This window comes from Oscarella lobularis, chromosome 5 (genome assembly GCF_947507565.1).
Source record: "Oscarella lobularis chromosome 5, ooOscLobu1.1, whole genome shotgun sequence".
Lineage (NCBI taxonomy): Eukaryota > Metazoa > Porifera > Homoscleromorpha > Homosclerophorida > Oscarellidae > Oscarella > Oscarella lobularis.
This window is the reverse complement of record NC_089179.1, coordinates 1,073,583-1,093,893: the sequence shown is the minus strand read 5'-3', so window position 1 is coordinate 1,093,893 and position 20,311 is coordinate 1,073,583. Positions and strand designations below refer to the sequence as shown.

The following is a 20,311-nucleotide window of genomic DNA, read 5'->3' as shown; positions in this document are numbered from 1 at the left end:
GTTGCACGTACATAGTGATTGCCTGTGCGATTTCACTAGAAATTTTTTTTCCTGTCACTCTTACTGATTGATTACGTTTTTCTTTCCAAAAAGCCTATGCTTTCTTTAGTTCCTGTTTCGTAGTCGTCCGTTAGTGACCGCAACCGGAAGCGATTACCTCACTTCGTCAGACTCCTCCGTTTATTTATCTTCGACCACGCATTGCCTTCGCTTATCAGGTGAATCCTTGCTCCTGCAAGCTGCCGGTTGAAGACACCAGACAGAGGAAACCTTATTGATTGATTGATTCCATATGCAATATGTGGTCTACCAGGCTGGATTATTTCCATGACGGCACTATTGGAGTCTTTCCGTTCCCATAGAAGACCACTTTGAGCCGCGACAAAATGTCTTGAGTCCCGTGGTAACGCGACAACAAATAGATATCCTTGACTGGAATACCTGTTTCAGGGACCATACAGTAGGTAGATATACAGTGTGTCTAAAAGTCATGGTTAGCAAACCTTATTCAGTAAAGACACTTGTAAGACACAAAGGCATATGCAGTAGCAAGGTCATGCGATTCTCTTCTTAGAATATAGCTCAACTCAACTGATCGCAATTACGTACTTTGTCAATCTTAGTCTATCTATATCATGATAACTCCGGTAGAACTTAGTTTCGAAAAAAAAAGAATTCTAATTACGATCATCGTTCTTAACCACGCCAACGGTCGCAGCTTCCATGAGTCCGTCTTTCTTCAGACGACTTGTTGACTTTTCCCTTGAACGATGACAACAACAGTGGCTAGGTTTGCACTTCGCATGGGAGGATTGCCGTGATCCCACGCGGCAATAGAAAGCCGATAGCTGCGGCGGCGGTGCATGGGCGGAATCGCATCGGCGACTGCGCCTAATGACGGAGGCCGAGCCAACACCAACCACTCGCCCAAAACGCGAAAAATCCCATCGTCGTTTCCCCCGACGATGGCGTACGATAGATGCGAGTTGCGCCCGTCATCGCGATCGTCGCATGCAAAGCGACGCACGACGACGCTGCCGACGGGCGCGGTCTCGTCCACGATCGCCCGATAGACGACAGGCGACGTAAACTGGGGTCTGTGATCGTTGACGTCCGCGACGACAACGCGAACGACGGCGAAGCCAGTTCTTGGCGGCGCGTCGCCGTCGCGGGCGATAACGACCAATGAATAATTTTCAACTTTTTCGCGGTCTAGACGCTCTCGAACGTAAATGTTTCCATTGGTTTTGCCTATGCCGAATGCGGGGTCCGCGTTCCGCTCTCGGAAGGCGTACGTCGTCGCTCCCGCGTGCGGCGACGGTGGGCGTTCGACCCTCACCGTAACTATCCTCGTTCCAATCTCGACGTCCTCCCTGACAACCGTAGAGTAGATCGTGTGGTCGAACGCCAGCGCGTCGTCGAAGCGCTGAGCCGATATCGTCGTCACAAAAAGCAGAAGCAAAATCCAAGTACGTGTACGCATCGCTTGGCGCTTTGGGAAGTGAGGGATCGAGTTCGTGAACACCCCTCACGTGGCTCCGCCCTCTGCATGTGGCAGGCCCGAGCGAGCGACCGCTTAGGCTGCTATTAGCGCCACGAAAGCATCTCAAGAGCGCGACGAAAAAGGAAGCTATTAGGTTCGCTAGACATTGCAATCTAAGGTGCGCCGCTAAAAGAAAAAAAATAATGAGATGCACATACGCAGTGGAGAGAGATAGGAGGGGGTCGTGTCGCATTTACACAGGGAAAATTTACGTGCGACTCGCCCGTGCCCTATCTATTTTCTTCGTACACCGCAGAACATCCTCTTCATACATATTTCAATTGAAAAAAACCGAGCTAAACAAAAGACTGTTTGGCCAGAGATAAGGAGAGCCAGACTTTGAGTGTGTGGTCGTCGCTCACGCTAAGTAGCATACTCGGGTTGACTGGATTGAAAGCGACGGCGTTTACCACGTCGTCGTGTCCTTTCAATGTGGCCGCTTTGGCTCCCGACTGTCGATGCCAAATGTGCACGCACCCTTCCTCGGAACCGCTATACATAAAGCAAATAAATAGAGCGAGGCTAAAGATACTTCTGCGTCTTTCTCTGCGCGCTCCTAAGAAAGGAGGCGTCTGTGTACCTTGCAACGTAATCCTCATCAACGTCCAAGTAGATAAGAAAACATTGCCTGCCCGGCGTGAATCCCTTGTGTCCGCGCAACGTCTGTACCGGCTCCAAGCGAAGGTCGACATGATCCAGACGAAATACGCGAGTCGTGATATCGTCGTCAACGTCAAAAGAAGTAGGATCATCTTTGTTTCTAAATGACCTGCAGTTGCAGTAGAGGTACTGACGATCTCGTGAAAAGACGAGTCCAATAACAACGCAATCAAGATCAACCGAGTTGAAAATAGTCGAAGCTGTGCTCTGATCTTTTCTTTGACTAAAGCCAACACAGTGCGGAATAGGACGATTCTTCTCCATCGTAAACAGCATAGTTACTACTTCAGGCTCGTGATGAGAGACTGACTTCGGTAGCAATACCCTTTCATCGTACGTCCCAAACAGTGTGCGCTCTCCAGTAGACGCGTTACAGAGATGCACTGACCAGTGGTTGTCTGTCAATTCCATAAAACGTTGCCCGCACAGAAATTCCTTTTCGCTCGTCCAAACGCCAAAAGAGTCGTAGGGCACGCTCTCAAACGTCATGACGACTTCCTTTCGCGAGACGTCGTAGACCCTGATCTCCCCCTCGAAAGTGTGACCGCCCGTCACGAGGAGCAATTCGTCTGTTGAATTGAATTCGGAGTACATGACGTCGAGGTCAGGGGTGCCGATTCGATCGTAGAGAGACAGGCGATGGGCGACGGGGTCGATTTGCCATACGATGGCCGTCGAATCTTTCGATGTCGTGCACGCTAGGTGGCCGCGATGCGAAACGGCTACGTGCAGGACTTCGTCGTCGTGCGCGGTGCACGTCTGCGTGCATACGCGTGGAACGCGATTCGACAGGTCGATATAGGTCGATAGGTACGAGTTGGCATCGGAAAACGGAGGCTGGGTAGAGTCGAGGCGTTCTTGCGGCGTGTACGCGGCGTAGAGACGCTTTTTCCAAGCAACTTCGTCTCTACTTAAGTGAAACCACTTTCGACACGTTTGTCCAGCGGATGCAAGGTCGCGTACGGGCAAGAGATCGAAGATTCGTAGAAGAACTTCGCTTGGTAGGGTACTCATCACGTGACGATTAAACACACTGTAAGCATAGATCTATAGTAATACAGAGAGGGTGCAGAGTTCTTTCTTAGAAAAAGCGGTAGTGGTAGTCATCGACAGTGTAGCGTTCTCGGCTGGATTGGCTTTATCGCATTGAAAGTCTTCAACTAAAACAACTCCTTCAACCTCCTAGCTGCCAACCACGAATTTCATGGAATCTTACCTTCAATATCGTTGTGATGTAGGAACGTAGCATTCACGTACTTAGCAGCATATTGTACACATTGACGGAAACTGGCAGCACTGTCGACAGATAGGCCGAGGCAACGTAGGATTCCATCTGACTCAAGTATGAAATTCAACAGCCAGTCTTCTTACCGTTGGCTATATAGTGAATCGGTGTCTCGGAATATGACTATAAATGGTAGTGGTTGTGAATCCGGATATAGCAGTAAAGACTGGCCGCCGAAACCAGGGCCGAAACCGTGCACGGAAAACGAGCGCAATAGTTAGCCGGGCCACTCACAGGGTCAGCCGGGCCACTCACAGGTAGTCAACCAAGATAAAGTCGTGCCTGCGATTCAGTTCTCCGTTACACCGTCAGCTATGACATCATCTGTCATTATTTTGGGAATGCTTTTCTGTCATCTGGCGTATTCAATGCCAGTCAACGATAGCCACGGCGTCGTCCGTAACGAGAGCTTCAGTGGATCATATTCTGGCCAACTAGGCGTCGACGTTTCGACATCCGTTAGCAAATCTGTTTTCGAATGTCTCAAAAGCAACGGTTATAGCTACGCTATCGTGAGGGCTCACTACAGCGGAGGTAATCGGTAGAGAGGGCGCGGCCCCTAACGGCCCGGGGCACACTCTTTCCCCAGGTGGAGTGGACAAGAACGCCGCTCCCACTATTGCAAATGCATGGGCTGGTGGAATGAGCCACGTGGACGCCTATCTGTTCCCTTGCTATCGTTGCGGAGATCCCGCAGGACAAGTGTCCCAAACAGGTGCGTTCGAGTGCACGTGAGCTACTCTGTGACCTAGGGTTCCGCCTTTCAGTCGATTACTTGAAAGAGCAAGGAACGCGTTATGGCACCCTTTGGCTAGACATCGAGCGAAACGTTTGAAGTTCAACACAAAGCGATATACTATGCTTTCTACTCTTTGCAGGACTGGTCAAGTGACAAAAGCCTGAACCAGAAGTTTTTCAAAACTATGTTCGATACTGCAAGGGTATTACGGCCCTGGAGTCTAGTATACAACTAAATTCGCCTAATACTTCTTGCAGTTTCACAAAGCCACCGGTGTGTACACATCCCAGTATCAGTGGGGCGAAATCATGGGCAATGACTACACGGAGGGTCATTCGGCTCCGCTCTGGTAAAATAAATACCGTGCACTCTCCGTTTGTTTATCAGTACATAATATAGGTACCCCCACTACGACAACAATCCCTCCTTTAGCGACTTTGAGCCGTTCGGAGGCTGGAGTAAGCCTGCCATCAAGCAGTATGATGGCAACGCCTTTGTTTGTGGTAAGCTCTTACAATCCGCCCAAATAGATTGAATAGCATTACTCCTATGCACAGGGGCAGGGATTGACAAAAACTACTACCCGTAAAAAGCAGACGCTATCACAGTGACAGGGCATCGTGTTTTCTTTGTTTTCGTTTGGTTCCCTCACAGTTGTCATTGCCGGTATAATCCTATTCATGCAGGATGTCAATGATCGAGACCGCGCCTACGACTCTAAAAGGTCACTATAAACGGTTGAATTTCGTGGTCGGATAGGACCTGATTTGCAAGATGACGCGAGACACGCGCGCACTACTTCGCCAACTTCCCACAGACTGAACCTAATCGAAGTCTGTTTCAGTTAGCGAACGCTTCGTCTGTTACATCGTCAACCATGATCGTCATTATCAGCCATCCAGGCAGATTAGCTACTATACCATCGCTGCCTCTTTTACAAAGTTTAATTACATAAGCTAGTGCATTGTTTACGTTGTCGCGCGCTGAATCGGGCTGAATCCAAAACCGGATAAATCCCTCAATCCAGATGAATTCCCCAAACCGGATGAATCCCCAATTCCGGAGGAATTCCCAAAACCGGATGAATCCGCCGACCGACCGGACGTTATAACTAAAGGCGCACACACATAGGCACTGATCCCGTGCCATACCGAGAACCTTATACGGCCGTGTATCTATATTCAGTTTCCAGTACACCGTCAGTCATGAAATCATCCGTCGTTTTCTTCGGACTGCTCTTCTGTCACCTTGCGTGTTCAGCTTGCGTGCCAATCAAAGATAGACATGACGACGATGGCTCCGATGGGTCGGCCGGAGTTTTGGGAATTGATGTATCATCTCTCGTTACTCAACAACAATTCGAAAATCTCGTCGCCGTGAAAAATTTCAAATACCTAATAGTTCGAGCCTTTCGCAGCCTAGGTCGGTAAAAGCACGTCTAGCTTTTACAAGGAAATTTCGGTTTCGGTTTCGGTTTGTGCGTGAGATCACATATATGTGCAGGTGCCGTCGATACAAACGCACCAGTCACGATCAGAAATGCTCGCGCGGCGGGAATATCCGACATAGACGTCTATCTCTTTCCTAAACCTGGCCGGGGAGATCCAGAGACTCAAGTCACCGACACAAGTAACGAGGGCCTTTGGATTGCACAAACTTGAGTGCACTAACTGTATAAATTTTATCTGAGCAAGTTGACTATTTGGCGGCTCAAGGAACAGAATTTGGAACTCTTTGGATAGACGTTGAACCTTTGGTAAGGTTTTCTCTACACGTGCCGATCTAATTTTTTGAACTTCTAGAATTGGTTTTCTAATAAAACAGAAAATCAAAAGTTTTTCACGGCCATGTTTATCAAGGCCAAGGTGACCATCTAACGTTTCATAGTGGGTCAACCGTTTACTTTCGATTAGAGCCTTCATCAAACAGGCGTCTACACGTCAATCAGAAATTGGGGATTAATTATGGGCGAAGATTTTACAGGTGGATCATCAGCGCCACTTTGGTATGCCAATCTCAGTTTGAATCTGATTTGCATGTTTCTCACTTTGACCTAATGCCAGGTATCCTCGCTATGAATCCAACCCCAACCCATCGTTTAGCGATTTTACGCCATTTGGAGGATGGTCAACCCCAGCAATGAAACAGTTCACCAATTCGGAGACAATTGCAGGTATGCGCTAATCAGGAAAAAGTGAAGTGAATAAAATACCAATCGCGTACATTTAGGAGCAACCGTTGACCAAAACTGGCGGCCGTGAGAACAACTACCAAGCTCAAGCTCGCCGAACCCGTCACACCTTAGCTTAGAATTGGATAGTCTTCCTATTCTAACCAAAAGGGGGCGAATGCCTAAATGAGAAGCACCTCGCGATCTCCCTCCTTATCCTCTAAATTAGCCTTAATTTTCAAGGCGCCGGGACGATCCTCCTCGCGTCGACTTTCCAAAACCTTACGAAGATCCCGATGGGGTCTCAGCTTACCGCGAAGATCTCCGACAGGAAGACCTTTGGGCAACTCAATTGGAACCTCGTCGATCTTCTTTCGGTCGCGATCCCACGCGTCGACGCCTCGCAATTCGTCGTCGGCTCTCATTCTCAGACGAGAATCTCGCTTGGCTGCGTGGTCCTCCACGATTTCGGTCATGCATTCGTCGGCGAACGTCAGCGCCGATTTCTTGCTCGGGTCAACCGTCATTTCCTCGTCGTCCTCGCTTTCGCGTCGCCTCTTTCGAATCATCCTAGATTCGATTTTATTGAAAAAATAGTTAGTGGTCTCCTAATTGCCTTAGTTTTTTCGTTGAAATTCCTCTCGGTTGACCGGCTATGTTGGGGTTCCCATGAAGCAAATAGTACCGGCTGTATTTCGATGATCCTTTCTCCTTGCAATCTCCTATATACATATATAAGGTTAGCAAGTACAGTTTTATTGAAGGTTTCCATTCTCCACCTGTTCTTGCTCTTCTGATCAATAGATCATGTTCAGCTTTTCTGTGAGATGGGCCAACTCTCCAATAATCCCTATCAGACGACTCGTCTAGAGGGCTCTCAGTTTCCATTCTGTTTTCTCTATCGTCGTCTCCCCTCGTAGCTGGTTTGACGTCATCTGTTTCAGACATTTCCACGTCTCCGCATTCCACTTTTTGACATTCGACTTCACAGATGACCGTTTTTCCCAATCTCGTTAGGGCCCTGGTGGCACTGTCCCCATCTTCCCATACAACATTACCTGAATAACATAATTAAAACATTTCGTCGCCAAGAATCGGAACTTACACGAAGAATCGTTTATCCATTCAATGCACGAAGGACCATAGACCTTGAAAAGACCCAAAACGTCCTTCGTGCTCATATTATCAGTTCCAGCCAGAAAAATAGCCTCTGGCCTCAGACTCCCCACCGCTGCGCACACATAACTTTTGAACTTCCTTATCTACATCTCGTAGTCTTACGTTTCGCTAGTTTCTCTATCACTCTGGAACGGAAAAACAAATATTTGACGCGTCTACCAGGGAGTCATATCTTACGTACTTCTTCATTGATTCGATGTCCACCGTTTTTTCGTCGTCTTTGTCGTCTTCCTCTTCTTCTACTCCGAATCGTCTGGCCCGCTCGTTTCTTCTCCTTTCCGCTTCCTGCGCACGAGGTCTACGTGCTCGCCTTGGACGCATTAGGGACGATTTACCTCCGAGGAAACGTCAAATCCTGTCACAAAGCTGCCGAACTTGTTCTCGTAACGCCTTTCCCCCGTTTTCGGCAGGGAAGGAGGTTTCTAGAGTTTCCGCCGTTCAAAACGGAGTTCAAACGAGGATTTCTCACCTCCTCGCTATCCAATTTGATCGGCAAGTCCGATGGTAGAAGCTCCGAAGCGTCGAGTGACTCGTCGACGGCACAATCCACGATGTCGACGTCTCCCATAGTTTTTCAGGCACGTGACCGATTGACCATCAATAACATTATTGGCAGACCTTTTTCGCAAGAGAAACGAAGGCTGCGTTTCTGTTCATGGGCCAAGGAGCCGGTCATTTGACAACGACATTCACGCCGAATCCGTCTAGACGTTTTGACGACTCGTTTCCATCGCCTTGCGCCATGCCCCTGCGACTCTGTTCGTCGTGCGATGCCCCATTGGGTCTTTTCAATCGAAAGGTGACCCCGCGCTTTGTCGCAGGATCTAGGACTCGCGCAACGGCTGATTTTTTTCCGGTCAGATAAAGTGCGGCGTTTGCCGCTCGGTGAACTGTTCGGGATGCGCTCTCGTCGTCATCGGAACCAAGTACAGGCACTGCGCGCCTTGTCGCGCTTTCGCCAGTCCCAACCGTCCAGGACTAATGACCGTGAGAACGTTGTTTCGCCATATCTTTCCTTTCCCTTTCTGTTGGTCTCCATCCAACAACGTCATGCATATATCAATTCATTGTTGTCCCCCTCTCGCCTCCGCAGTTGAAAGTGAGACACCTAAAACGTTATCTTCAAGACCGCGACATATCGACGGATCAGTGTACGGAGAAAGTGGATTTAGTCGACCTCATACTGAGGTACAATTTGATTCCGCTCCAACGGCAGCGACCAACGAGACCGTCGCAAAGAAACGAGCATCCCCAACAGCCATCTCAGCCATCTCAACCAGCACCTCCACCATCTCAACCAGCACCTCCACCATCTCAACCAGCTAGGGTAGAAGTACAGAATCCTGAGTCAAGTTCTTCTCAGCCAACTAAGGTAGGACCCATATACCTATTATAACTCTGATGATCATGATGATCATGATGCTTTTAGAGGCGGAGGGCTCGCTTGAACGATTTGTCTTCGAAGGACGACATTTGTTCGTTGACTGTTCGACAACTGAAAGAGATACTTGTAAATAATTATGTCGACTATAAAGGCTGCGTCGAAAAACACGAGCTAATCAGTCGCGTCGAGAAATTGTTTGAGTCGAAGATTATAGAAGAAGGCATGGGCCAAAAATTGAATCACCCTTATTTCAGAAAGTTAATGCTTTTCTTTTATAGCTAGATTACGCGACGCTGAGAACGGACGAGGTAGACTACGTTACCTTTGCTTTTGCTACGAATACGATGCGAGTTTCTTTTCTCAGGATCTGCGCCGTCTGCGAGTGATGACGTGATCTGCAAGATTTGCATGGACGCTGTGATTAATTGTGTTCTACTTGAGTGTGGACACATGGCGACGTGCGTTGACTGCGCGAAGCAACTGGCCGAGTGTCCAATCTGCAGGGCGAACGTTGTACGTCCAGTGCGCGTTTTTCCCAGCTAGGATTCTTGCATGACAGTACAGCTAAAAAATACCAATTAAAAGATTATATGCGCGGTATACAAGAAAACGGGGAGCCATGCTATTTCCGGGGGTTTGCTTGATTCATTCCAGTTGGAGATTGACCGAGAGTCGGTACTTGGTTGATGCTTCTTCAGGTAGGAACGGAAACCACTACCAAGAGAGATGGAGAGAGCATCATCTTGTGGGCTCTAGATTCTTACCATGATGTAGTTCGTTCCCCATATGTTGTCAGTTATGATGAAGGCAAAGCCGTCTTTTTCATCCGGTTTAGAAGAAGGAGTAGGAAACGGATTTGGCTTGCCTTGCGTAGCAATTGCAATCAATCAAAATACCGCGTATCCTGGTAAACTCACCAATGCTGACAATTGCAGTGTCAAGGGAGACAAATTCGAGGCTTTCATAAAAGACTTTGCCGTCTATAGGGTCTAGTCCGTGGAGATGTTGACTTCCGTTGCTTATAGAAGAGAACAAGAACAGTGGCACTAACGCTAAGTTCTCTGACTGAATTGCCTAGGGTACTTTATGACGTTCATGGGATCTATTGGTTGGCCAATTTTCAGAATTTTCATACTTGATTCGACCATTGGCTTGAAATAAATCGACAAACATTCTAAGATTACAAGTCTAATATGCGTTTTATTCGCTAGTAATAAAAGCGAACCTGGAATTCTCGTAGCAGTCTTGTTAATCACGTTGAACTCAACAGAAATGCGGAAATCGTCGGTTTTGTTCAATGGAACGGTAACAATTTCCCAAATTGCGCTAGGCGCTCCATAGTCAACATTGACAGACTCGGGAAAAGTAAGATGCAATAAAAAGATCTGATGACTAGAGTCTAATATGAAATAAAGATCAAATCCCTGCCGTTTATCTCTACGCTACTCTTACTCTTTTTTTGCCACAGTTCTTGCAACGACGGACTTACTTCCTGATGCAGTGTACCATTTAAGCCCGGTTTTCCAAAGTCTTTGAAAAGCCAGCTATTCTTAGTCGGATTGATATAGCTGTACTCGTTCAGAAATGTCTATCAGAAATACATAAATATGTGTGTATTCTTCAGTACAGTATGTTTACCTCAAAGTCGTCTTGCGTGAATGTTTGGTACACAACTTGAGCAAGGGGATAATCGCTCAATGCCAATGGTATGTTTCCAGATATATTGACAAGATGTGTGATGGAACCAGTTGCCGATGAAAAACCAATTTCCACGCCGCCACAAGAAAAAACACTTGATCTATTAGATACCTAAAGAAATTATTATTCTTTCAATGACATTAAGCTACCAGGTGCGTGCTACTTGCTCAAATCCTTCAGTTGACGGCACCTGTCCCATCAGACCGGCAAGCCGCGTATTAATTTCATCTCTCAGAGGATGGTCCTCCAATGCTTCCAAAGGATAAGTGATAGCCCAATTTCTCTGCTCGACCCACGTTGAAATCATTCGAACAAAATTGGGGCTATTTTCATACGCATGAAACTACGAAGTAATGCCACGTATCGTTCCACGATCCGCAGTAGCACTTACATCTTTATTTGTCCAGTTTGTGTAATCATTTAGAAATTTCTTCGTGTCACCTCCCCACGTGTGTTCAGGACCTTTCAGAAGCAAACGAGAAAAATTGTAAAACCTTATATAGAGATAATTAAACGTCTTGGAAATACATAGGTGTCTGGCGTGGCAGTACCTTGCGTCAGTCTCATCGCATTTGGCCTGGTGAACGCAATCGGTACGAGCTCGCATAATCTCTCTTATTTGAGACACCTTCACTGGATCCGAAGCCACTCCGTGAATCCTGAACAACATCAACTGATTATTGCTATAGATAATTCGTAGCGCTGCGTACCAGGTGTCTCCTATTTCGCCTGTAACGACTTCCAGTTTGTCTTTCACAGACAGCAGCGCTTGCGTGAACGCCTCAAAGTCAGTCGAAAGAATCTAAAACCTTCAAGGTTAAATTGTGTACGCATGCTGATCGAAGAAGCGACCGTTGCATTGGGAAACATTTTCCTGATAGCTGCAAAGTCGCTGAGCACTTCTTTCACGCTCGGCGGCCCAGAATTGTCTCCTCTAAAACCATACACCAGCGCCTGATTAAACCCCTCGACAGTTACGACGTCGCTAGGAGACACTCCGTGCTGTTGTGCACACAGGAACACTCAGAAAAGTTTGGATTTTTTTCACTAACGCTACTGCTTACCTGTCCGCCATATCCTCCCGGGTGCCATAAGCCAAGAACGGAATCGTTCGTGTTTTCGTTTTTCCAAACAAATGCTGAAGGCACTGAAGGAGGCATCGAGCCGCCATTTACTCCTACGGTAACAGCTGCCACGCCATTCTGAACCAACGTAGGAATAATAGCTCTAATATTGAAAAAGAGACGTAAAAATCTAAGTTCCTTCTTTCTCTTTTCACATTGTAAAATAACCTCGAAGTTCCAGGCACGTCTCTCTGACTCATTGTCATTTTAAACGGTTTGTTAAAACGTTTGTCAAGATCATGACCTAATTTGACGCTGAAGTTCAGTAGATTGGCATCCATGACTTCCAACTGTGAATTGAACGGCATGGCGTGCCAGCTGATATCTCCTCGGCCAATTCCATCCTCAATCTAAAGAAGAAACGCTCTAAAAAGTCTAATAAAGGCATGGTTAATTTCTGAACTAGTTTAATGCTGTCGTTGTCCGGACAGTGGAGGCCCATGTTTGGAGGACAGTCGAGGTAGAGAGAGAGCAGGTAGGGGTGAGTCAGAAAAACGAGTCGCTCGTTGCCGCCCATCTGGCGTAGAGTGTTTGACGTGCTGATGCTCGCCTTGAAGTAGTTGTCAAAGTATCTATATAATGTTCGTAGGGTCCTGGTACTGATTGAGGAATCGCTGTACTCTACCTGTTCACAATATTCGCCGCGGTGTCGGCGAAGCCGACGTCGAGATGGCACGAAGATACGAAATGAACAGTTTCAATATCAAGAGGATTGAAAACGGTGGAAACCGGCGTCAAAACAAACGACAAAACGAGGAGACAGAGAAGCTTCATCGTGCCCACGTGCGACTCTCCCCAATAATAAGGTACACCTAATGATCACCTTGCACTCTCATTGTTCGCAATACATAAAGCAATCATATCTCAGTAAATCAAATAAATTCCTTTGAAGCATAACTAAAATATAGGCAGGCGCGTCGATTAGCTCAGTAATCAGTAGAATTAGCGTTATTTTTGCCCGCCAAATTTAACGACTTTACCTCCACTTGCCTTAATCAAAGGACTCACCATCGCATGATGCGGAGACGAAGACGAATGAAACGACGGACCGGGCGAAGGCGATTCATGCACGACAGCCGCCGTCGCCGCCGCTGGCGCCTGTCCAACGCTAATGACAACGCCACTTTCCGCTTGCGTCTCTTCGACGTCCTCCATAGCGTCGGCCAAATGCTTTTCGAGAACTCGCTCCTTAGCCGAAGACGAGTCCTCGTCGCTCTGCCACGAGCCGGGTATCTCGAGCTGCGTCAACTCCAAGCTACCCGGTCCCGCGTCGACGACGATGTCGATGGCGTCGCGATGAAGAAGACCGCGCGTCGGCGTCGGAATGGGCTGCGACGTCTGATCGCGTCGATGAATGTTGAGACTTTGGAGACCGAGTGTGCTCGGGTCCATCGACATGTCGAAGTCGGCTTGGGTTTCAATTGTCGCGCTTCCGTCGCCGCCTGCTCCCAGCAGATCGTCCATTTCGTCTTGAGCGCTGCCGACGCCCACGGGCTTGAAAGTTTTGAAGGTGAATTGGGGTCCCATCCAGAGACGTCGCGCCGGCGCCTCGTACGTGTGGATTTCAATATTGGCGAGCCAACGAGTGTCGTCCGTTTCGTCCGTCTTCTTACCCTTATCGAGGTACTCTACACATCTGACCTATGAGACCCCCCAAAGAACTACCCATATAGACGTGCCTGAGGAAACGTCCTTCTGTTGCCGATGAAACGCAATAAGTGGATTGGACGAAGGCAGAGGCAACGCAATGACAGAAGACGAAGCAGATCTAGAACACCGTGTGCCATGGCTAGGTCAACTAACTCATAATTTACCTTTGCAAGGACCATTGTTGTACAGAGCGGTATTCCAATTCAATAGGGCTCGTTTCCAAGTCGGGAGAGCCTTTCAAAACGCGAGGATCCATAACGTGCTCCAGCACAACTCCGTCGATGCCAACCGTAAATAGCGAAAACGTAGCATCGTTGTCTACATAAGAGCAATTCATTATTTTTCTTCTCCTATTGCTGCCGCGTCTTCCCCATACCCCGGCGCGTGTTCGAGCCGAGTTCTCCCGATTGGCTAAGTTTTCGTTTGCGTCGCATCCCGGAAAACGAGGCGGCGGCCGAAATGGCTTCTGTCGAGTAGAACAAGTTGACTGCGTTTGTAGCGAGCGTTGACAAGCCCGACAAGAGAGCCTGTTCAGATTCGCTACCTGTTGCCGTACCAACGCCGGCGACGGACGAAGTCGAGCCTCCGCCGCCGCTACCGGCGGACATTGCAGTCGGCTTGCTGCTGATTCGAGCCAACGCGTTGACAGCAACTGTCTTGGGAGGAGGGTGAATAGCGCTGAAATGGTTCGGAGATGTCGATGGCGGTGATCCAATTGAACTGAATTCTGCTGTATAAAATCGTACTCTTCACTTTTCTGTGCGACTGATCAACTGACCTTGAGCCGTTGGATGCTCTCCCAAACCGGCGCTTGTGCGAAAGCGACTCAATCGATTTACCATTAAGAGTCCAGTGTGAGTTCTTTTCTCGATAGGACCTAAGGCAATCGGGACAGTGAACCTCGCATATAAAAGCCATCCTATCCAAGATCCACCAAGGAGGAGGAACCTACCTCCATAGGGAGTAATGGGAAAAACGTGCGTTGTTCCTCGTAGAGTCGTAGCTGCAACCCAACGACTATCTCGGGTGAAACTAATCCCTTGGACCTAACAAGCAGCCTCATTGGAAATAAGTACATAGGAGATTGTCTTACAATAGCCTCGGTGTCTCCTCGAAAGAGAGTGTACAAGTGATGGACGGCTCCGAGGGAAGGATGACAGGGATGAGGAAGAAGACGAAATACGTGGAATTTGTGTCCAAGTTTGCATGCAGTGACGAGAAGTTGCCCACTGAAGAGGATAAAGAAGTTAAAAACGTCGAGATATGGAAGCACGGACTTTGTACCTCGGGTCGAAAGCAAGTGACACTATTGGCTGGCCAATGTGAGCTTCAAAGTGAGCTACAATGGCTTCGCCTGTTTCCTGTTTTTCTACGGCAACCTACGCGTGTTAGAAAAGAATTGAATTTTTCTCATCAAAAAAATTGCCTGATTACTTTCTGCTGCTTAATCTTGAAGATATCTACGACGGATACAATGCCTGGCATCTGATCAGGTGTCATGCCCTTTGAAACACAGTTGACCAAGTTATGTACAAGGCCTCGTGCAAAGTATGCAACTGGGAGCCTCACTCCATTACCCGAGATTGTTTCTCTTCGCTCGTGGGACTTTGCGTCCCCGTCCACCGTCCAACGGTCTCACTGAGAAACGAGATTCCCTGCTGGGCAGCGTCGAGTGTCGATTTTGCCGCACTGAACACTGATGATTTGTACGACGACGCGCTTTCGGCACTCACACCACCACAAGATTGGTAAAGTACGGTCAACTAGTTACACAAACTAGTGTCAAACAATAGGCGTTCATTTATTCTTACCTTTCTGTCCGCGTATGCAAGCCAACGAGAGCCCAGCGATACTGGAAATATGCCAGGCATTGGAGCAGGATAGCATCCTATGAGTGCAATAGGACCAATAAATTACATTGTATAACAAATGTACACTACACTGTACTTGTTATGAGAAATTTCCTGACTAATGATTCGGCATCCAAGCCGTGTATTTCATTCTGCAAGGCCACAACAATAACCCTACGGTGCGCCAAGGATTTAGAGAAAAGACTCGTTTTTCTTCTACTGCGTTTGCTGACCTGCGATTACTCAATATGGAAGATACCTCCTGCGTGAAACTGTACTCTTTGATCACTTCTTTGCCCGTTGTCAGTGAAAATATTCCCACCGTTCCGTACGGAGGACTGCTACTCGATTTTCCACTCCTGCTGCAAATGAACGACAACGTAGCCAAGCCGATACGCGTCCGTCATAGATTATATACCATGAAGAATCACATACGGCCAATAGAGGCCTGACGTGAACAAACTGATCCGAAACTATAGAACAGATTTTTTAAAAAAACCAAATCCTTTCTATCAGCAGCCCAATACGTGTTAGTGGAGAAGTGAGCAATGTACAATGTCGAACAGGATCCTGTCGCAGAGATAAAATTTCCGTTGCCAATCTCGATCCAGACGCCTAAAGAAGAGCTCTCGATAAATAGAAAAACAAAACGCCATTTCCTCTCCTACATCGATACTCCAAACTTGAAATCCATTCGAGTATCCAATTATCAACAAGATGGGAGTCGATTCTTTGTCTCCTATGACAACAAAAAAAATAAGGAAAAAAAGCGCCCTCCCAAAACAACTGGCTGTTGAGTCGACCTGTGGGAGAATTCAGCTCTTCAAATCGAACCCAAAGAACGCGATCTTTGTCGTCGATCCGCGTAGACTGAGTCGTGACGCCCTAGGGATTTACGTCATCTTTATTTTCGCTGACGACGAAGCCACTACAAACCTGCTGGACGGCCTGAAGAAAGCCTCTCACGGTGTCCATGTACGTTTTGTCCCTGTTGTGCGCGCAAAAATGATCAAAGAGCAATACAAAGTCAATCGAATCGCACGGTGGCGTTTCGGGCGCGACGACTGTGGCTTTGTGGTCAGCAGCCATTCGGGAGGCGTCTGAACACGGTGAACAATAAATCCGCTACGTGGTTTGATTGAAGCGTGCGCAGTTTTTAGTAATCACGTGCACTGCCAGACTTCCGTAATGGCAACTCGATCTTCGTTCGGCGGTCGGGGTGCTCTGGAGACCCGCAGTCGTGCTAAGGACGACATCAAGCGCGTGATGCAGGCTGTTGACCGCGTTCGGCACTGGTGATCGCAGAAGTCGCGTTTGCGAGCGACCAAGACAAGAACGGAGTATTCTTCGCGTAGGGAAAAGAGATGGGTGAAAGTGGGACCATCGACATGTTCTCTCAAAGTCTTTAAGTGGATACCAGGTAGGCAAATCACTCGAGTAGAGGCCAGTGGATGATACTTTCTGTAGTATCGGAGCCGGGAAATCAAAAGGTATGCACGTACCGTAAATTTCTTGAGTAGGTACCGCATAACTACTTTGTCCAGTCTGATCAGATGAAGCCTTCAATTGTCAGACAGAGTCCTGGTCCTAGTCTCAAGTCACCATCACCTCAACAGCCTCTGTTGAGACTCCGATTGGGTAGTAGTAGTGGTAGTGGTGGCCAGTCAAATTCTGGTGGGGCCACTGTACTGAAGAGTCCGCTGGCCAGTCCAAGGATAAGTCGCTTGGGAAGCGTTCTTCCACTGGCCAATGTGCCACCCAGTCCCATTCTGAGTCCCAAGAGTCAAACTGTATTGATACGCAGTCCAACAAAGCAGAACCCGAGTTTCACTGCACCGGCTACGCCTTTAGAGCCACCACCGCTTCCGCCCGTACCGTTGAATATTTCTCCTGTGGAGAGGAAGGAGAAAATGAAGACGGACGATGCGTTTTTCTTTCCCAGCGAAACAACCGGCAATAGTGCTGGTGACTCTGGTGAACTGTCGACGCCCATGATGGACTCGCAGGATGACTCTATTGGGTTTGACAGCAGTGGAATGGTTCCATCTGGGGAAGAGAATACAATGTCAGCGACAGGATTCAGTACGATTCTTAGAGAGAAAATAAAGGATGCTGGTGTTTAATGGGAAATTATGGTAGGTGAATTGCCAGAAGCAGACACAGGACGTCAGTCCAAAGACGACAGCGAGGACAGTAGTGCAAGCAGTAGTAGTGACAGTGACAGCGAATCTGGTGATAGCAGTGGCGATGAAAGCAGCAGCGGAAATGAGCCAATCAGACAAGAAGATACAAGAGAAGACGGAGGCGAAGATGATGATGAAGAAGATGACGACGACGATGATGAAGGTAAAAAAAGGCGTACCGCGTATGTCTCACTGACCTGTTCATATATAGGTAACGGTGGGAACGATCAAGCGTCCCAAGACACGCTTGATTTGCTTAGCAACGACGTGGCGATCGTACAGCCCGATGATCTGAATCTCGCCTTTCTGCCTGACGATAGTAACGTGGCGTCTCTCGACACGCTCACCATTCCGGATCCTGTTATCACTGAGCCATCACATCTGACTCAGACCACAACCGATCTGAGTTGCTTAGAAGGCGACCCAGAAATAGACGATACTTCCAACCCCACTGCGGACTCGTCGGACATCCTCCAAGCGGAGGCCGAGCTAACGGTATGCAAAAAGAACTTACGTACGCAATCCTGACTTGGTCTTCTCCAGGACGGGCAGACGTCATTCCCGGTGGATCAACCACCAGTGGATCAATCAGAACCACAGGTCGCTCCCGACGAAACAGACACGCAATCGAGAGCTCGTTCCCGCTCCAGATCGCCCATCAGTCTCCATTAGTAGTTACGATAAACGTTTATTGTAGTTCTAACCTTTTTAGCAGTTCATTCGCGAGTCGTTGTGTATAAGAGTATCTGTTTAGAATGGATTTTCGTTTTTCTTCTGTTATAGAGAACTCTGAGGTGAGACGATTGGAATTCCCACGACCTTTTCTTTGACAAGGCGTTTCAATTCCTAAATCATACGAGTGTCTTTGCGGGAAATTGCGACTTTGCCTTTAACCTCTTTTGAAACTCCAATCTCCGAGAGAATCTCCTCGGTATGTCCACCTAATAGAGACTGGCAATCACCTGTTAATGACTTTGACCTTTTTAATGCTATCAGTCAATGTATTAATTCCTTACTTGGAACAGCTGGAGATTCTGATAGTCTTGGTGCTGGTGCTGATAAAGACAATAGAGCAAGGACAGACTTCTCTGTAAAATCTTACCTGGCGCAAGCGTTCCGTCTTGCGTGGGGATATACGAATGACTTTGAAGAACAAATCGTTCAACTCTACACGTTCTTGGTTTTCTTACCGGTTGTGAGGGTGCTGTGCAGCTTCATCCAGAGATAGAACAGGCGTTACGCAAGCATCTAGATCTGCAAAAGTCCATGGTTAATGTTTTTAGTACCCCTCCCTCTGGTTATTGCCTTTAAACACGGCAACCCATTCTGATTGGGTTTTTCCCGCAAACGTTCGTGAAAACGCCTCTTTCAATTTTTCCTTATAATAAGCCGTCTTTAAAGTGTACATGCCAAATTGCCATAACGTCATACCCAGCCACTCTGATCGAATTGATTATCTGCCAGTGACTCTTCAAACCCTAGTCCTTTCAGCAAATTTCTAAGAATTTAATTAAAGAATCGTCTGAGAGCGCCTCAAATTTTGCCCACCTGTAAAAGGCTGGTTCAATAGCGCCAACGGCCATGTATTCTCCATCTGAAGTAGCATACCTAATATTGGTTTCTTTTACGAATATCATAGAGAACTTCCTAAATGTACGTCTCATAAAAAGGAGCGCCTGAATCCAAAAGATTTGTGCCTCTTGGCCCTAAAAACTCTGTCAGGAAAACAGAGCAAAGTCAACCTCTTACCTGTCCAGAATTTTCGAGATGAGTGCAGAAACGTGCCAATATATGATGCTCCGTTGACCTGTAGCAAAATGAATTAAAGGGCACCGCATATGGCACGTTTTTTGCACCATGTTTGCATCAATTATTTGTCCTTTTCCCTATACAGAAAATCAAGATGATAGCTACATGTATTTTATTGATGATACAGATGCTCCACACCGTCTCAGTTCTGCGCAAAAGTGCCATCAAAATTCCAATGACACAAATAAGACTACCACCAGAAAAATCGGCCAACTACAGTACAGACAAATTGAGAACGAAGGATCATAACCTAATGATTCAATTAACCAGATTGATAGGAGGAATTGGATTCTCTCCTTTTCTACCAAGCATCTACAAAAGATACAAAAAATTGTCAAAAACAGATAGTTGCCTGATCAGCTCTCACCGACAAAATTCCCGAAAGCGAAAGATAATTGATGTCGTGACCAGCCATATGAGCCATCGGTCCTGAGCAGCGAAAACGTCTCCTTCATTCATTGGTCAGTGAAGCAATTCTCCTGTACCTTTTTGCCCATAGCCCGTAAGACGCGCGTAGATGAGTCTCGGATTCGAAGCCATCAGCACGTCTGGGCCAAGCCCGAGTTTTTCCATGACACCCGCCCGGTACGGCTCGATCAAAACGTCGCCCTATCGACACTGCATTCGTCGTGTGTTAAGTGCCAATCGTTTTTGAACAAACAGTAATGCACAATCTTTTGAAGAGAGCGCTGCTCCTTGGATCGTTCAGGTTGAGGCAGATCGATTTCTTGCCTCTGAAGGGAGGAGCGGAGTAGATACGATTTGCGCCTCTCGCGCGTTTATGATCACCTCGCAAGCGTATCGATGGTGTGTCGCTGGACTTTGTCCACGCGAATGACCGAAGCACCGAAATCTAGGAGATGCGTGTCCCCTGGAGGAAGCGTTCTGGAATTATTTGCGTCTTTCTACCGGCTAGAATCATTCCCGCGAAGGGTGCCGGTGCAAGACCGGCGAGTTCGAGCACACGGACGCCTCGAAGAGCCATACGCGACAAAGAAGAAAACAACAAGGTAGAATCCCGTACGTGAAAAATGCGG

The 20,311-nt window shown here is 47.6% G+C and overlaps 9 protein-coding genes across 11 annotated transcripts; 4 read left to right on the top strand and 5 right to left on the bottom strand.

Moving 5' to 3' along the window:
- Positions 1 to 1,736: 1,736 nt before the first annotated feature.
- Positions 1,737 to 3,888, bottom strand: LOC136187836 (F-box/WD repeat-containing protein 5-like). 2 transcript variants are annotated; one of them, XM_065975550.1, is made up of 4 exons: positions 3,575 to 3,888; positions 3,420 to 3,499; positions 2,124 to 3,363; positions 1,737 to 2,035 (listed from the first exon to the last, which is right to left on the bottom strand). In XM_065975550.1, the coding sequence occupies exons 3-4, from the start codon at positions 3,215 to 3,217 to the stop codon at positions 1,840 to 1,842; spliced, it is 1,290 nt and encodes a 429-aa protein (XP_065831622.1). In that variant the 5' UTR covers positions 3,218 to 3,363; positions 3,420 to 3,499; positions 3,575 to 3,888; the 3' UTR covers positions 1,737 to 1,839. The 2 variants fall into 2 exon arrangements, with proteins under 2 accessions (XP_065831622.1, XP_065831621.1); XM_065975549.1 differs by having other exon boundaries at positions 3,420 to 3,888.
- LOC136187837 (probable GH family 25 lysozyme 2) lies at positions 3,736 to 4,901 on the top strand. Its single transcript, XM_065975551.1, has 7 exons — positions 3,736 to 4,022; positions 4,078 to 4,203; positions 4,256 to 4,317; positions 4,367 to 4,429; positions 4,485 to 4,576; positions 4,627 to 4,730; positions 4,785 to 4,901. Exons 1-7 carry the CDS (start codon positions 3,803 to 3,805, stop codon positions 4,814 to 4,816), a joined length of 699 nt encoding a protein of 232 aa, XP_065831623.1. The 5' UTR covers positions 3,736 to 3,802; the 3' UTR covers positions 4,817 to 4,901.
- Positions 4,902 to 5,374: 473 nt separating this feature from the next.
- On the top strand, positions 5,375 to 6,622 carry LOC136187825 (probable GH family 25 lysozyme 2). Its single transcript, XM_065975533.1, has 7 exons — positions 5,375 to 5,649; positions 5,731 to 5,856; positions 5,922 to 5,983; positions 6,030 to 6,092; positions 6,141 to 6,232; positions 6,291 to 6,400; positions 6,457 to 6,622. The coding sequence occupies exons 1-7, from the start codon at positions 5,433 to 5,435 to the stop codon at positions 6,486 to 6,488; spliced, it is 702 nt and encodes a 233-aa protein (XP_065831605.1). The 5' UTR covers positions 5,375 to 5,432; the 3' UTR covers positions 6,489 to 6,622.
- Positions 6,423 to 9,427, bottom strand: LOC136187822 (nuclear cap-binding protein subunit 3-like). Its single transcript, XM_065975530.1, has 10 exons — positions 9,283 to 9,427; positions 8,964 to 9,071; positions 8,046 to 8,898; positions 7,912 to 7,998; positions 7,758 to 7,861; positions 7,679 to 7,701; positions 7,503 to 7,628; positions 7,177 to 7,455; positions 7,014 to 7,119; positions 6,423 to 6,967 (listed from the first exon to the last, which is right to left on the bottom strand). Exons 3-10 carry the CDS (start codon positions 8,142 to 8,144, stop codon positions 6,580 to 6,582), a joined length of 1,212 nt encoding a protein of 403 aa, XP_065831602.1. The 5' UTR covers positions 8,145 to 8,898; positions 8,964 to 9,071; positions 9,283 to 9,427; the 3' UTR covers positions 6,423 to 6,579.
- LOC136187824 (E3 ubiquitin-protein ligase rififylin-like) lies at positions 8,172 to 9,584 on the top strand. The gene is made up of 6 exons (XM_065975532.1): positions 8,172 to 8,375; positions 8,438 to 8,563; positions 8,670 to 8,948; positions 9,006 to 9,180; positions 9,239 to 9,268; positions 9,325 to 9,584. Exons 1-6 carry the CDS (start codon positions 8,232 to 8,234, stop codon positions 9,501 to 9,503), a joined length of 933 nt encoding a protein of 310 aa, XP_065831604.1. The 5' UTR covers positions 8,172 to 8,231; the 3' UTR covers positions 9,504 to 9,584.
- LOC136187820 (uncharacterized) lies at positions 9,486 to 12,556 on the bottom strand. The gene is made up of 16 exons (XM_065975527.1): positions 12,408 to 12,556; positions 12,186 to 12,354; positions 11,951 to 12,132; positions 11,723 to 11,885; positions 11,511 to 11,660; positions 11,369 to 11,460; positions 11,210 to 11,317; positions 11,050 to 11,152; positions 10,822 to 11,001; positions 10,599 to 10,769; positions 10,413 to 10,548; positions 10,186 to 10,359; positions 10,044 to 10,134; positions 9,878 to 9,978; positions 9,725 to 9,825; positions 9,486 to 9,674 (listed from the first exon to the last, which is right to left on the bottom strand). Exons 1-16 carry the CDS (start codon positions 12,554 to 12,556, stop codon positions 9,606 to 9,608), a joined length of 2,139 nt encoding a protein of 712 aa, XP_065831599.1. The 3' UTR covers positions 9,486 to 9,605.
- An 88-nt stretch (positions 12,557 to 12,644) lies between these two features.
- On the bottom strand, positions 12,645 to 16,442 carry LOC136187819 (BCAS3 microtubule associated cell migration factor-like). 2 transcript variants are annotated; one of them, XM_065975525.1, is made up of 20 exons: positions 16,325 to 16,442; positions 16,219 to 16,270; positions 16,086 to 16,167; positions 15,951 to 16,021; positions 15,810 to 15,897; positions 15,701 to 15,755; positions 15,516 to 15,644; positions 15,380 to 15,456; positions 15,244 to 15,320; positions 15,010 to 15,195; positions 14,867 to 14,935; positions 14,717 to 14,811; positions 14,526 to 14,661; positions 14,385 to 14,478; positions 14,211 to 14,309; positions 13,977 to 14,162; positions 13,809 to 13,898; positions 13,597 to 13,750; positions 13,462 to 13,550; positions 12,645 to 13,410 (listed from the first exon to the last, which is right to left on the bottom strand). In XM_065975525.1, the coding sequence occupies exons 1-20, from the start codon at positions 16,369 to 16,371 to the stop codon at positions 12,731 to 12,733; spliced, it is 2,556 nt and encodes an 851-aa protein (XP_065831597.1). In that variant the 5' UTR covers positions 16,372 to 16,442; the 3' UTR covers positions 12,645 to 12,730. The 2 variants fall into 2 exon arrangements, with proteins under 2 accessions (XP_065831597.1, XP_065831598.1); XM_065975526.1 differs by having other exon boundaries at positions 13,977 to 14,159.
- Positions 16,284 to 18,283, top strand: LOC136187821 (uncharacterized). The gene is made up of 7 exons (XM_065975529.1): positions 16,284 to 16,577; positions 16,638 to 16,702; positions 16,750 to 16,772; positions 16,827 to 17,364; positions 17,422 to 17,628; positions 17,677 to 17,960; positions 18,009 to 18,283. The coding sequence occupies exons 1-7, from the start codon at positions 16,471 to 16,473 to the stop codon at positions 18,135 to 18,137; spliced, it is 1,353 nt and encodes a 450-aa protein (XP_065831601.1). The 5' UTR covers positions 16,284 to 16,470; the 3' UTR covers positions 18,138 to 18,283.
- On the bottom strand, positions 18,134 to 20,279 carry LOC136187823 (alpha-methylacyl-CoA racemase-like). The gene is made up of 18 exons (XM_065975531.1): positions 20,184 to 20,279; positions 20,064 to 20,127; positions 19,936 to 20,008; positions 19,760 to 19,883; positions 19,642 to 19,703; positions 19,542 to 19,586; positions 19,413 to 19,487; positions 19,322 to 19,351; positions 19,215 to 19,272; positions 19,123 to 19,171; positions 19,014 to 19,073; positions 18,897 to 18,963; positions 18,771 to 18,843; positions 18,656 to 18,719; positions 18,568 to 18,608; positions 18,482 to 18,520; positions 18,360 to 18,427; positions 18,134 to 18,311 (listed from the first exon to the last, which is right to left on the bottom strand). Exons 1-18 carry the CDS (start codon positions 20,257 to 20,259, stop codon positions 18,243 to 18,245), a joined length of 1,137 nt encoding a protein of 378 aa, XP_065831603.1. The 5' UTR covers positions 20,260 to 20,279; the 3' UTR covers positions 18,134 to 18,242.
- Positions 20,280 to 20,311: the final 32 nt, after the last annotated feature.